We start from the raw sequence: 17,047 nt of genomic DNA on the forward strand, positions 1-17,047 counted from the left end.
TCCTCAATTTATTGTTTTCTCTTATCTATACATCAGCATTTTTAGTTCAGAAGAAGATGAATCCCAGGCTAATCATTTTAAGAAAGAGCAACACCAGACACACAAATATTAGTATGCATTGGTAGCAGTGGCGTGCCGTGACATTTAGTTGTAAATGATGTTGTCAAAGTAACAGTTAATTTTTAACATTGTATATGTCTTTTTCTGCATATCCTTATAGATGGGACATAATAAATTGTAATATCACTAATAGAAAAATTTAGAAAAATATATATCTTTGGACTATACATATAACTGAGTCCATCTTCATCTGTCCTTTCACACGCTTTGTAGAGGCAATAACAAATTCACGGCGATACCGACCTTTTATTTGAGGCTACATGTTCGCCGTCCAATGTAAAAAAGTTAAAACAGTCCTCTAGCAGTGGCCAATATAATTATTAAATAAATAAATACATTAAAATAATTTGCCAGGACGAATTCACAAATAGAAAAATTTAGAAAAATATATTTCTTTGGACTATACATATAACTGAGTCCATCTTCATCTGTCCTTTCACACGCTTTGTAGAGGCAATAACAAATTCACGGCGATACCGACCTTTTATTTGAGGCTACATGTTCGCCGTCCAATGTAAAAAAGTTAAAACAGTCCTCTAGCAGTGGCCAATATAATTATTAAATAAATAAATACATTAAAATAATTTGCCAGGACGAATTCACAAATAGAAAAATTTAGAAAAATATATTTCTTTGGACTATACATATAACTGAGTCCATCTTCATCTGTCCTTTCACACGCTTTGTAGAGGCAATAACAAATTCACGGCGATACCGACCTTTTATTTGAGGCTACATGTTCGCCATCCAATGTAAATAAGTTAAAACAGTCCTCTATACATATAACTCAGTTATATGTATAGTCCAAAGAAATATATTTTTCTAAATTTTTCTATTTGTGAATTCGTCCTGGCAAATTATTTTAATGTAATATCACTAGTTTAACATTGAAATCTGTAAGTAATACAAGATGGGAGAGCAGAATAAAAATATCAAATATTTTAATGGATTTTTTTTAAACTCCTGTCAACTATACAGAACTATCATAAAAACATACCAGTAAACTCCTATTGGTTGGGTTAAGTTATAAATCTACTTGTGATTCACATAATGGGGTGAGGGCGGCCAAATATCTAGCGCGCAGGCAGCTAACAGCCCAGAACTGGTCCTGGATAGAATGATTAGAAGCATTATACAATATTTTGGTGTGTAGCATCCACCAGCTAAATCACATGAGGTTGGTGCTCTGCAAAGTGCATGCGCAAATGCGTATAATCTGGCTGCTTTATACCATTCAGATATTTTCACCGTGAAAAGCTGTCCCATATTCGACAATACAATGCTTCCAATGGGAATATGTATATATGAATTTATATTCGAATATATAATAGCAATCTTATCATTTTTTTTCACATGTAGTATAGAAATTTGTAATAAGATACATAATGCATAAAGATACATAATACATATATAAGCATAATAATGCAATAAGATACATAATGTAATAAGATACATAATACAAAAAGTCATTCTATAACTTTTTAGGTTTGACTAAGCTAATAAGATTTTTATGTTTACATATATATGCTGTCATTCTCACAACTGAAAAAGTCATATATACTATGTGATCAAATAAAAAGTTTGTTTGCATGGAGTAGATGTGGCAATGCTGGAAGTCATAACCGCATTATTATATTTTATTATAATGCGGTTATAATAAAATATTAATTTTAATTAATTCAAAGTATGTTAAAATATGAAAATAATCACACAATATGTATTTATATTTTAGAAAATACAAGGAAAGTGGCACTTCTACTGCTTCCAAGGATGTCATGCCACTGATTGGTAGTAATAGTGACTGATGTTTTTGGATTGCAGTATAGCAAGTAACAATTGGACAATTAGCTGTACAACTTTGCTTTACCTGCTTTACCTGCCAGACAAGTTGGAGAGGAATGGGTGGTGGTGGTGATGATAATGTTGAAGTCAAGACAAAGTCAAGAAAGTCAAGACAAAGAAAACCAATGCCAAACTATACCAAAGTAGTTTGTGATTTCAAGTTCCACGAGTGTTTTTTTTTTTTTTATGTTTAAGACAACACAGTAAAAGACCAAGAAAATATTATTAATATTGAAAGTTTGTTGTTCAGTTCAAAAAGGAAAAGTGCTACTAAACAAATAGTGATGAATGATTTTTTAAAAAAGTAATGCATATTGGGCTTGATAATGGAAAAAATATCATCATTGCACCTTTTTTTGATTAAGTAAATACATAGAGACAAATGTGACTTTTTTTATTTTATCAATTTACCTATTGTTTTTTCAGTTCTCTCAATAAAAAAATTAATTGGAGGTTTTGATATATATATATATATATATATATCTGATATATTGTAAACTTTAAAAACATCAAATCAAAAACTATAAATGAAATATATGTGAAAATTATTTAGTTTAAGTCAAATTATCTTATAAGTTGACCCAGAATCTATTGTTCATTCTATAACTTTTTAGGTTTGACTAAGCTAATAAGATTTTTATGTTTACATATATATGCTGTCATTCTCACAACTGAAAAAGTCATATATACTATGTGATCAAATAAAAAGTTTGTTTGCATGGAGTAGATGTGGCAATGCTGGAAGTCAGTGGTATTTGACTGGCTCATCACATACCACTAGACACTGGCACATGCACTGGCAGATAAGTAAACTCCCAGTAAGTAAACTTTATATTTATGAAATAAAGACCTTAGTTTAATTATAAATTGAGCAGCAAGTGCTCTTTATTTTATATTTTAATACAGAATATTATAATAAATTTTGTTTATTTTAAGATCTGTATTATAAGCTTAATAATTATCTTCAAATTTGTTATTGTTAATATAAAATAAATTGAACAAATTTTATTAATAAACATATGTAGATGCATTTTAATACATAATTCTATATACTAATATTTTAACTATAACAACAAATTTAACATCACTTTACCTAATATGTTATCCTTAATACTAGGTGAAGACTTTATTGATTCATATAATTCTAAATAGAGATTATAATATTGCTGCAAATAAGCTTCTATATTCATTACAGATAAACCAGGAATAATATCCTCAAATTCCTTCAGTAACTATATATAAAAAAAACGAAAATAATTATAATGCATATAAATATATATTTATTTCTTCTTATATATTAAAACAGCATTTAAATAAATATTTTTTAAAATATTATATTCAATAAAAAAATTGTCTAAACAAATAATTTTATATTTACTTATCACATAAAGAATATTATGCTACATATACTTGTAAAAATTTCTTATATATAAAGTAAAACATAATATGTAATTTATAAAGAAAAAAAATCACATATAGAAAAAGCAAAACATAATAAATTAAACAATTATTATATTTACAAAATCTAAAATTGTATTTCTTATGTTATAAATAACATATAATGAAGTTAAAAAGATTGAATATACAGTAGAGCGTCATTTATCCGAATCAATTGGGGACTGGGGTTGTTCGGATAACTTATTTTTCAGATAACCGATTGTGTATGAAAAAATATATTAACCTATCCCGTGTTGAAATTTTTCTCCGTTGCGAGTCACTTTGCATTGAATTTTTGTCGATGTTAAGCCTAAAGTAAACTTTTTAAAATAATAATCGTGGCTATTGTATCGTTAAAAATGATTTCTTTATGTTTTACAAACGAAATAAATACATTGAAAAATATAAAAATTATACTTTAGGCCGACTGAAATTCTTTCGGATAACTGACATTTCAGATAAACTACGCTATACTGTATTGTTTTTCTCGCTAAGTAACAGATGTCAATCACGTGGATATTTCTATTTAAAATAACTCATGATAACTGTTTTAATAATTACATAATTTATTTTCTCTTATCGAATATAGACTTTTTATTCTTTTTTCTCTAAAAACAACTTAAGACAAACTATTTTTCTTATCTAAAATATGATTTTAATTATAGTTAAAAATAACATTCCAAATAATAGTTTTTTTATATAAAACAAACTTTATGAATTTATTAAACAATTCATTTGTTTATTTAATTATAATTTCCACTTACAAAACATCGGCATTTGATAAAGAATATCATTCAACATATGCTTCTTCTACAAAAACAGCGATCTCAATATAATATTTAGGAATATTTTATGTATTTTTACCTTTATAACATTTTTCTTCACAGTTTTTATAACAAATTTTCAGATATAAATTTGTATGAGTAGATTTTATTTGTTAGAAAATTTAGACATGATTGATTTCCTCTGATTCAAAGAATGTACAATTATAATGATGGATATTTTTTCAAGAATTCAGAGAGAAAGAGAGAAAGTAACAAGAGAAATTGTAAGAGAATGTATTTGGAAGCAAGGTAGTCAGCAGTAGAGAGCCAAAATAATTGAAACTTTCAAATTGGATTCTGAATCCTTAAATAAATTAACTGATTCAATTTAAAATAAAGTATTTAAAAGTTCCTTTATTTTAAATTATTTTAAAATGTAAGATTACAAGAAGAAAGAATTAATAGAGTAAAATAGCCTATTTAGGCAAAATAGGCTATTTTACTCTAGTATTGTGCACTAGTTGTTCTCACAATACTCTTTCAGTGTTCAAACATGAGAGTAATAGTGGAAGAATAATATCACATTTTTCATTTGATCTAAAACATCATAAAGTTATTAAACTAAACTGCTGAAACTTGCAATTTAGCAGTAGAATACATTTATTAGAAAGTTTCAAAATTATTTTGCTTATTATAAATAAATGTTAGTACTGAGTCTAAAATACAGTTCATCATCTAATCATATGTTAATTCTAGAATAGATCACTGTATAAATAAATATTAAATAGTCTCTGATGAATAATTAATGTTACAAAATTTTTTGAAAGTTTGTTTTGAAATTAGGATTGGATTGGATTGATGGGATAAGGCAATGAAACACATAGGTGATGTTCTGCCAAGGGGATACCTCTGAGGAGAACTTTCTATGAAAAATTGTCCCTATTTAGATGTCAGACATGTGAAGAAAATGCAGAAAACCTAACAGCCAGTTTGTTAACTGGACACAAATCTATTACCAACTACCAGTGATTTTATTCACTCAGCCACTGTTGAGCTTGTTTTGAAATTAAATTTAGCCTAAATTATGAATAAATATTATGTAACAAGATTGTGTAACAAGGAAACATAAAAAACAGAAAAATTTTGTAATTTTTCTAGTTATTCTAAAGTTCTAAGTGCCCTTAATAGTAATTTCAATTTATAACAGAGAGAATAAATTTTAAAAATTAAATACATTTACTTACTTTTAAATTTTCAGTAAGAATTATTATAGGGACACTTTGTTTGAAATGTTCAGAATACCATTTAGCACATTTGTAAACACATCTAGATAAAAATTGATGCAAATAATATAATTAACAAATTATAATTCAAAAAATATACTATTAATTTATTAAATATCAATAAATAAATTTCAATTAATCATAACAAACAGCGGTTAAAAATTACATTAAGATATATTTCTTAAATTTATTAATAAACAATTATCATTATTAATAAGAACTGAAAAACTGGAAAGTGAGGAAGAAGCAAACAAAATAACATTATTAAATCAAATTCTTGTATTTGTATTTCTATATAAAATATTTATTTATATTATTAACAAGTAAATAGCAAATACTAATTAATTACATAATGAATATATTATTTATACAAGAAAAAAAATCATATGATATAGGCTAAATGAAAATATATTATTCCGTTTTTGAATCAAATCATATTTTGTTGCTTACTTCAAGCATATAAAACATTAAATATTTAGATTTCAGATAGATTATGATAAAATAAGACAAAATTGAAGAAGTAAGCAGATTAAAGAAGCATGCCTTGTATAACTTCAGCAAAATATTTATTTAATCAAAGATTTCACTTTATCCAACACCAGAAATATCAATTACGTACCTCGAAGCCTGTTACTAGTGTGCAATTGACTTCAAAAAATGAAAAAAAATAAAATTTCACAAACGTTTTCGAACCTTCAATGGTTCTTCTTCAGGCGGCGACAAATTTCCGTTAGAATGTCATTAAATATGAAAATTATTTGAAATTCGAATATGCACTAGCCGATGAATTTTTACCAGGCATGCGCACTACATACATAGCACACGACAAGAATTTATAGCGTTTTGTCCACTAGCACTTGCCATGACAAAGATAGATTTATTTCTTCCTTGTGGTTGATGCAGGTACTGAGTTTGTATATGTATAAGGCCTCAAACCACTTTAGATGTTCAGTGTATGGTGTGCTGTGGATAATTCTCACTTGGCTAAAATTCAGTTCTATCTCAGGATCACTGGCGTAAATACTTAGAGCTTTGGTGGTCCTGGCGCGTTGTACGTCCACGATGTGCTTTTTTACTCTAATGCTCAAGGAACGATTTGTAGAGCCGATGTAGCAGAGCTCTCTCTCGCATCTGCAATCTTTTATTGTAGACTCCTGGGAGTCTACCCCTGCTAGGAATGTCCTTTAACTTAGGAAGTCATAAATGGACACCTTCTATATGTGATGTGAATGCGGCACTTCCTAGTTATCTGTGTAAACAGTGATTAAAGTGTGGTGTTTGTGATCTTTAGGTACCTGGAATCTTAAGATCCATTGTAGTTTTTTGTGATAGTGTCTCTTCAGACCGACACTGTCTGTTGTGTACTGACACCAACTTTGCATTTTCTTGGGCTAATTTATCTGGGCCCTGATTGAAGAGTGTATTTTCAATACGCACCAGCTCTGCTAACTTAGAGTAAACAGTTTTCCTTTCCATTCTTATAGCCCTATTTAAGCACATCTGCTGTACTTCATAAAGCAGTGGTTCGCTTCCAGGTGGAAGGCGGATGCAGAAAATGACATGGGTAGAACTCCTTTCTTCTTATATTGTCAGAAATTCATGTTTGTCTCTAGCCTTAGTTACCTTAGCTCTCATAAGCCTAACTAAGGCTAGAGACAAACATGAATTTCTGACAATATAAGAAGAAAGGAGTTCTACCCATGTCATTTTCTGCATCCGCCTTCCACCTGGAAGCAAACCACTGCTTTATGAAGTACAGCAGATGTGCTTAAATAGGGCTATAAGAATGGAAAGGAAAACTGTTTACTCTAAGTTAGCAGAGCTGGTGCGTATTGAAAATACACTCTTCAATCAGGGCCCAGATAAATTAGCCCAAGAAAATGCAAAGTTGGTGTCAGTACACAACAGACAGTGTCGGTCTGAAGAGACACTATCACAAAAAACTACAATGGATCTTAAGATTCCAGGTACCTAAAGATCACAAACACCACACTTTAATCACTGTTTACACAGATAACTAGGAAGTGCCGCATTCACATCACATATAGAAGGTGTCCATTTATGACTTCCTAAGTTAAAGGACATTCCTAGCAGGGGTAGACTCCCAGGAGTCTACAATAAAAGATTGCAGATGCGAGAGAGAGCTCTGCTACATCGGCTCTACAAATCGTTCCTTGAGCATTAGAGTAAAAAAGCACATCGTGGACGTACAACGCGCCAGGACCACCAAAGCTCTAAGTATTTACGCCAGTGATCCTGAGATAGAACTGAATTTTAGCCAAGTGAGAATTATCCACAGCACACCATACACTGAACATCTAAAGTGGTTTGAGGCCTTATACATATACAAACTCAGTACCTGCATCAACCACAAGGAAGAAATAAATCTATCTTTGTCATGGCAAGTGCTAGTGGACAAAACGCTATAAATTCTTGTCGTGTGCTATGTATGTAGTGCGCATGCCTGGTAAAAATTCATCGGCTAGTGCATATTCGAATTTCAAATAATTTTCATATTTAATGACATTCTAACGGAAATTTGTCGCCGCCTGAAGAAGAACCATTGAAGGTTCGAAAACGTTTGTGAAATTTTATTTTTTTTTCATTTTTTGAAGTCAATTGCACACTAGTAACAGGCTTCGAGGTATGTAATTAATCAAAGACATTTTCAACCTATTATTACAGGTCTTCTTCAGGTGGGTATTAGGTCAAAAACATTTTTGGACAAATAAATATTTTGCTGCAGTTATACAAGATATGTTTATTTCATCAGTTTTATGAGAGCTTTTTTATTTTATAAAACTTAAAACTAAAATTGAAATATTATTAAAAATATTATACTTTGCCAAATATATATCTTTTGATTGAGTATTTTCTTGAGATAAATGTGTATCTTGATAAAGTTCATTAAGAAATATAATACTTCCTCTTCTAGGCTCATGTACAATTTCCAAAATTTTGTTATAATTATGTCTGCTAACATCATGAAGCATCTAATAATAATAATAATTCATAATTTAGAAATCATCGTTATTATTATTTACTTATTGCATTAACTTTATAAACAAATTATATAGATATTAAATGATAACTTACTTAATCAGGGAATATAACATTTAATGGATTAGATTCAATCAATCTTTGTAATAAGTAAGACATAAATACAAAAAGTCATGATTAAATTTTATTGTAAAATACAGTAGAACCTCGATTATCCGGACTAATTGGGGATGAAGGTAGTCCGGATAAGGAAAAATCCGGATAATTGAAACAAATACTTTAATTTGTCTTTTAACGATAATACAACATGTTTTCTTTTCGATGACATATCGGTAATATTAAAAATAAATATTGTATTTAAATCGTGATCAAATTTTCAAGAAACAAACGTTTGTATTAAATTTGGACTACTACTGACCAGCGCTAACAGACTAGATATTGTTTAAAAGGCCCTCTAGTGGCTCAAGAAGACGGATTTTATAAAATAAAAAAGCAGTTGAAACTGCATTTTTATGAATAAAAATTTGACAAACTATTTATCGTTTTATGACGAGTAAAATTTTTTTGTCGCGTTCGCTTTTAAGTAATGCATAAACCTTCGAGGCACAAGGCCCTTCGGACCGCGAGGCATAGGCCCACGTCTCCCATGCCTTACGCCGCCCTTGGTCATAGAAATGATGTAATTTGAATATAAATTATTTATAAATATGTATGTCAAGTTATATTTTTATTACAACGCAAAATATATTTAAGAGTTTATGACCACTGTGCTGGGTGAGACGTTGTTGAAACAAAAAATGTTATGCATTCCATCACGTACATAAACAGTGTCGTAATTCGCCAAGTGCAAATCAGCAAATTCATAAAATTTTTGTTTATTTTGAACAATCCGGATAATCGAAAATCCGGATAATAGAGGTCCAGATAATTGAGGTTCTACTGTATACATGTTGACAATTATTAAACAAAGACTCTAAGAAAGTAAAGAAGTGAAAGGTCTCAAAAAATGTTTCATCTTATATTAAATTTTGACTCTCATTTCCTTAATCAAAGACAAATTTTAGAGTACCATTAAACAATCAAAGACTTAATGTCTTTGATTGTTTAATGGTACTCAAAAATTAGACTTATGCTGACAATGTTAGAATTATTCAATAACAAATATTTTCAATCAAATTTAATCTAAGGTTTTACCTTTTAACTGTTTTAACCTTTTTAAGATTTAAATGTGGTGTCAATTCCTAATGTTATACATTTACTTTATAAGATTAACAATTGACATCATAATTACAAAACAACTTGTGTTTTGCAGAACCCCAGGGTTTGACAATAAAATCCGTTGAGTCTAGTGATGTATGAATGTGCCAATACAGATTTGGGATGTGAGGTGTAATTGCTGTAGTCTAGGATCGAGTCCTTGTATCATCATACAGACTCCATCCCAGACTATACACGTGCTAAAGTTACTTATAGCTTTATAAAGTTACTTATAGTGGAAACCAATTTATCAGTAACGGAAACTATATAAAATCATGATATAATGTTTGACAAGATAATGGAAACCATAAAAACAAGCTAAAAATCATTCAAAAAATCATAACCTTAAAAAGGATCCAACATTTAAATAAAAATAGAATGTTAAATCTGTATATCTATTAAAAGCAAAATGCTCTTTTAACACTGCACAGAAATAATGTAAATTTAAAAATAAATTTGATTTACAACTTAAAAATTTCAAAACAACTTTAAATGGTTTTTAAATATCAATACATCATTTTAATTTTCAATTGATTTGATTTCAATTTTAATTAATTAATTTGATTTTATTTTTAATTATGGTTTTAAACAAACAACTTGACATCTAAATGCAAAGTCCAGCATATAATGAACAAAAAAACTTTAATGTTCAAATATTTTTGGCCATCTTTCAGAGGCTCTCATCAGGAAAGAATGCACAAAACAAAAAAACAGTTCTATCTTTTGAAAAGTTTTAGCTTTCGAACATAGCTGTGTTCCAATTTTTAAACATTTAAACAATGTTCAATACAAAGATCGTTACATATTACAACATATAAATAAATTATTTTTTCAAATAAAGCTATAAATAAATTCATTACTAATATAATATATAGCATTGCAAAAGTCAGCCCAATTTTTTAACGTATAAATGATGTTCGATAAGGAAATTGTTTCCTTTACATTGCATAAAGATAAATCATAATTACACATCAAAACTTATCGTTATTCTTTGTGGCATTGTGTATAATACTTCCATGATTGTGAAACTGGAATATAGTCAGAATTAATGCAACCTCCCTTTATGTCCACTATATGAATTTCAAGAGCCTCCAAAGAACGTAACGTTTTTTGTTCATTATATGCTGGAATTCGCATTTAGGTGTCAAGTTGTTTGTTTAGTATGCAGTTCCAGTTTGTGTGCCAATTTTTATGTATACAGTAGAGTCCATACAATGCAGGGGATTCGTTATGCATTATAGGAAATTGTGTTATCGAAACCTGCATTATCACACAATTTGTGAAAGTTTAAACCTTGGCCTATAAGTTGAAAAAAATGTATACCTCTGATAGACAAAATTTGAGGGCGTTGCTTGCTTTATTTGCGCGTTGTACAGGACTCTACTGTAATTATAGTTTTATTTTCAAATTCAATTTTAATATAAAGTGGCTATCTGATATGCTTTAATTTGTTGATAACTGCAGATTCCAATATTTGTTATTGTTGAGATTCCAACATTTTTTATTAAGGTGAAAAGGGTTCTATGTTAATATGGAATTGAAAGGGATAAAAATAAGTTGGGAACCTCTGCTCCAGATGCTATTAATTATATAAATTCTCAAAACATTAATCAGTGATTAAAATTAAAATTTTCCATCTTAAATTCAATTATTATTCTTTTTTCATTTATTGGTTGCATACTATTAATTTACACTGTATGCTTTTTAATATTTAATTTATGATATTTAAATTCTTTGCCCACATGTTACTTGTGTTTTGAACAATTTATTCATATTTTCTTTAAAATTATAGTCTTGTTATAAGTAAAAAATAGAAGACAAGGCAGTACAATGAAATCAACTATATTAAAATTATAAACGTTACTTGCTTAGCTCAACAGGTATGGTCTGAAATCAATCAATAAGCTGAAAAGGAAACTACAGTCTACAACATCCACTGTAGAGATACTTTTTAAAAACCCTATATATAAAAGATCTTTTCCAATAGTTAAGAAATATTATTTAAATATACAGATCTATTTATAAATCATATTGTAACATCTTTCTAATAATTGTATAGAAATGTGAGATTAGCAGTGGGTCACTGGTTAATCTCCAAATGACCACTTACTCTGCAACAGGTTGATAAAACCCGATCTCGGAGTCTGTTGGATGGCTAGGAGGGCAAATCGAGTGGGGAGTGTGTCAGTAAGTCGGCAGGTGTCCTTAAATGACAGGAGACAGGTTCAACAAAATAACAAAGCATTTATTGAATGGCTAAGCTATGATACATAAAGTGATAACAATATATATGTTAAATGTGGTTAGATACAACTAAGAATAAATGCAGGTAACATAAGTTCACTATACCCTAAAGGGACGCACTAAGAGGGCTAGTCTGAGAGAGAGCGTTCTCAAGCTCTAAAACAATGCAAATACCTCAATGTGGATATAACCATCATGCGTTCGATGAATATGTTCCTTAATGGCGATGGAAGTTCTGTCCTATGTCCTGTCGATCTGGCATATGGAGACAAAACACACAGTTACAAGTATACTTCCGAGAGATCGCCTCAAGCTTCCGGGGATTCGAGCTTTTATATCATTCGTGTGGGAAAACTGACATGTGATTGACTTTTGTTGATGATGACGGTGCATTCTTCACACCTAAGTGTAAACTTTCCCAGCTAGTTGTTATAGAATCGGTGAAATCCGATCTAGTTCAAATTCTTCAGGTTTTTTCCGAGGATATTTACAATTAACAGAAAATTTAGATTTTTAAGAGGCCTGTAAAAATCCGCAGGCTCACAGAAAGAATGCTTATCAATAATCTCAAACAAATTATGTTGATTTGTCATCATAATACCAAGCTATCAAATTGTTATTGATGATGATATTTTACAAAATACTATTGAAAACTTATTAAAAAATTAATTTCAATAAATTCAATTTTTAACAATATAGTTGTAGAGATAACTTACTCTGGTAACTAAAGTTTGCAAAAATATGATTCCAGAAATTGTTGATCTTTCTAATAATTCTAAATAGTCTTGTAATATGTCAAAACATGGTAGAATATAGTGATGATCATGTGATGATAAAAAACTTCTCATACCTGAAAAAAACAAGAATAAATACATAAATAATATTTATTGGAAAATCATATTTTAAATTTTTTTAATTTCTTACAAAAAATGTTTACAAGATGTGTAAATTATATTGTGCTGTTTTGCAAAACCAAAATATTGCACTAAACTTCAAAGTTATATTATATTATGCTAATGTAAATTTATAATACCCTAAAACCTTGGCTTTAAGCTAGCTTTGTTTTTAACCACAAAAGCAAAAGTTATAAAGGAATGTTGATGTTTCATGAATAAGCTGCTCATATATAGGCTGCAATCTACTGCTAAGGTACTAGGTATGACTGCAAAATAAAAATGAATAGGATCAGGAAAACATTATGTGGTGTGACGGGTTAATGAGAACCACATTATATAAATAATACACCAAGAACCTATCATGTATTCCAAATATACAATAATGGTATCTATTTATTTCCAGTCAAGTTAAATTACAGATCTCAAAACCATCCGTAATATTACACATTACCTCTTTTAAATACAGAATTTTAACCGTTTATTTCTCTTCATTAACGATGCTCATAGATCTAATTACACAACACGTGTGAGTCCTGAAACCAGCCAGTTCACAATCTGTTTGAATTGTCTTATATTGCTAATTAAAATTAACTTAAATTAAACTAAAACTAATGTTACTTAGGTTAGAGAAAGAAGATAGGAAGATTATGTAGAAGGGGATCCCTTTTCTTTGTCTAGCAAGTTGGGTAATTTGCAATGTCTATCACAGTTAATTGAGAGGATACAACCTGACCACGTGGACACCTTTCGATGAGACAAAATATCCATATACAAATCCTCCTTTATATCTCGATAGTATCACTTCTTCACTTCTTTAATACAACTTCTCTGAATCTCTGTTGACTGAGTCTTCCTCAAGTGCCTTCCTCATCATTGCCACGCGTCTCACCCCTCACTCCCATCCTCCTACACTATAATGTAGATTTAAAAAAAACCCTTCAAGCCCGAAATTTGCCAGGAAATGCACATAGGTTGGAAGAGTCAAACATGAATAGGGAAAATAGTGCAAGTTAATTTTAGGTAGATGAAGAGATCACAGATAACTTAAAAGGTCAATTAATAAAACATATATATACCTGTAGTGGGATACACCACAATTATTTATGTAACTATTACTGTGTACTACAGTTAATTGTAAACTATTTTATTGTATTTTTCTTTTATACAGTTACAGTTATATTCTCATTTTTGTCTGTCTGTCTTTCCTTAATCTTGAGAACAGAGTTAGATAGATGAAAGATGAGACCAGTTTTATAGTAGTAGAAAAACAATTTTGATATTTCTACAGAGTGGCACAAAAGTCTCCATACATAAAGATTTAATGGAGTTTTCCATTCATTTGTAAGTGAACTTTTTGTTTTTAACTATTTCCATCTTGCACTAAGAGGGCCTTTTTCTACACTCATCATTGGTTCAGCCATGCCCGTAATCAGATGACCAGGTGGTAAGGAATGGATTGTTCATAAAAAATTCAGGTGGAAGGTACTCTTATCAAACTCATATTGTAGTGTACAGTGATAAACAGAACATGGAATGGAACTTATCTCAAGTATGGAGACTTTCATCACTCTAGAGCATTGTTCCCCAACTGCCAGTCCATGCACTAGTACTGGACCATGAAAAAATTTCAACAGTATGCAGAAAAATATTTAACTGTACTGATGCTGAAACAATTTATCATGGGTGACATTTAAATAGTAATCCAAAGTTAATTTACAAATATACTTTATTGTACAGCAACTCTAGATATAACTGTAATAAGTATCAATATATCAAACATTCCGAAGCTGATATACATACATACATATACATACATAACCAAACAATCACCTTAAATAATCAGGCTATAAATCCACTATTTTAATAATTAATACTAAGTAATTTGCTACTAGAAGTTAGGCATCATCTGTTATCTAAATAATTAATAATTATAATTTTAATAATTTATTAAATAATTTAGAATCATCTGGTAGAAAAGAACTGGCCTGGGGCAGGGCTTGAACCTACAACCTCCTCTTGCCGTGAGGTGCACTTCCAGTTGCACCACCCAGACCTCAAGCAAGCCTTTTCTTCCAGATGTATTTAAATTACATAGTAATAATTATTAAAATAGTGGATTTATAGCCCAATTATTTAAGGCGATTGTTTGGCTATGCATCTATAAGTGTAATAAATAAGCATAATTCATAGCTGCATATAATTACTGATCCACCTATAATTTTACTAGTCAGTATTGAGAAGCAGTGCTCTAGAAAACTGATGTGCATAAAATAATGCATAGATCAATTGTTCATAAATATTAATCCTTGCTAACAAGTAAATAATTCTATTTAATGATGTTCAAATCCACACACTTACATTTGCCCTATAGTTTTTTAGAAATGATCTGAGTTATAAAATTTACTGGTAACTTTTTAATGGAAAATATCAGAAATAAATTTTAATGCTAACTTTATAATTAGCAAAATAAAATTTCATATAATATCAAACACATACTTTTTGGTAATGACTTTGCAAAAAAAAATTCTACTAATATTAGACAAACAAATATGTAATTTTAGCAATTCACTAAAGTATAATTTCAATAATCTATTACCTGACATAAATTCTTATAGTTACCTTTAACAACATAATAATAACAAACTGAAAAGGATTTAAATACAGTGGGTGATCGGTTAACGAACATAATCCGTTCCAAGACTTTGTTCGCTATCCGAATTGTTCGTTAACTGATTATCGATTTAACATAGGTTTCTATGGGAATTTGATTAATTCGTTCTAGAGACCCCAAAAATAAAAAAGTATATACTTTTTTACTTCGTTTATTCATATGTAATAATAAAAATACATATATACACGGTCTTGCATTTTTATTAGTCATGTTTTTTCTGTTTGTGGGGGTTAAAAAATCTATCCAATGTCGATTGCTTTTCTGTCTTATTCATGATTTTTCAGAAGTAATTAATAGCATTGTAATTGTAGAGATCCCTAGGCCTATTAACCTCAACTTAGTTTGGATGCCATTTTAAGACCGTTGTTCTGACATCTTCCTACTTCTTCAAAAGATCTTTAATAGCGGATATCGGCATAAATCCGCATTTTCAGAAGAAAACGTAAAAGAATTGTTTCTGTCAGAAATACAAAAGGCTGGAATTACAAGAGAAGGTTTCAAAGTTCGGGGGAATACTATCCAATCAGTATATACTGGGTAGAACGACGATGTTGACGTCTCCCACGCTCCGAAAAGTTTCGAATTGTTGCCTGAAGACAAAGGAAGACCAATCGGTATTCGGTATTTTACGTCGCTTCTTGTGTTTGTTCAGTGAAGTGTTCGTTATCCGAACATATGTTCGTTGTCCGATCATAAAAATCTTTCGCGAAAGTGTTCGTTATCCGATTTGTTCGTTAACCGATCACCCACTGTATAATAATTTATACACAGCATGTTGCATATTCTAGGATATAATTGCTCTTTTGTCACTCAGACTTACAGATGATTGCTTAAAATGGTCAAAAATGTTTGTTTAATTTGAATTTCTATTTTATATACTGGATACTGAAGACTGACTGTTCCTCTTTGAAATATTTTCATCCAGTTTACTATGCCTGTCTTTAAATTGAAAGGAACTATGTGATTTTCAATACAGAAATATTTTCTTTGTTTAATGAAGATCTGAAGTTACTAAATATAGATGTTATCCAAATTTCTGTACATTAATTTAAAGTTAGAAGATACTTTGAGGTAATTTATATATGAATATACAAGTATAGAATTAAAAACATTTGAATTTATTAACTTACCATTCTCTGATTTATTATTTTTTGGGCAAATTCTACAACCAAGACTGAGACAATTAATATCTTTCCTTAAATAATATTCTCTAACAACTCTCATATTCTTCAAACGATGTTTTACAATCACGACTTTATTGAATTTTTTCATTTTCTTTGAAATTTACAAATACTGTAATTACTGTATTTTGAAAATGCATGAAATGGATCAGTCAGTGCACGTGTGAAATAAACACCATTTTTGTGTATAAACAAAACCAAATCAAAAATAGAATTTTTTAGTAATTCATTTTTAATTTGTAAAATTAATATGTGTTGTAAATTAATTATCTTAATAGAATTAATTATTTGAATGTATATGGTTACGCGATAGTCTAAACGTCACTTCCCTTATTTAATTTCCGGTTGATTT

The 17,047-nt window shown here is 29.6% G+C and overlaps 1 protein-coding gene across 1 annotated transcript in view; it reads right to left on the bottom strand.

Moving 5' to 3' along the window:
* Positions 1 to 16,863, bottom strand: part of LOC111641095 (DIS3-like exonuclease 1) — a 35,762-nt gene extending 18,899 nt beyond the window's left edge. The window contains exons 1-5 of the mRNA XM_023387212.1: positions 16,645 to 16,863; positions 12,664 to 12,797; positions 8,288 to 8,439; positions 5,408 to 5,489; positions 3,056 to 3,194 (exon numbers count right to left, since the gene is read on the bottom strand). Coding sequence (XP_023242980.1) covers positions 3,056 to 3,194; positions 5,408 to 5,489; positions 8,288 to 8,439; positions 12,664 to 12,797; positions 16,645 to 16,786 — 649 coding nt within the window. The 5' untranslated portion in view covers positions 16,787 to 16,863. The remainder of the gene's footprint in view (positions 1 to 3,055; positions 3,195 to 5,407; positions 5,490 to 8,287; positions 8,440 to 12,663; positions 12,798 to 16,644) is intronic.
* Between the last annotated feature and the right edge of the window lie 184 nt (positions 16,864 to 17,047).

This window comes from Centruroides sculpturatus, unplaced genomic scaffold (assembly GCF_000671375.1).
Source record: "Centruroides sculpturatus isolate CEXI.00-Female unplaced genomic scaffold, Cexi_2.0 scaffold1446, whole genome shotgun sequence".
In the NCBI taxonomy this organism is placed as follows: Eukaryota; Metazoa; Arthropoda; class Arachnida; order Scorpiones; family Buthidae; genus Centruroides; species Centruroides sculpturatus.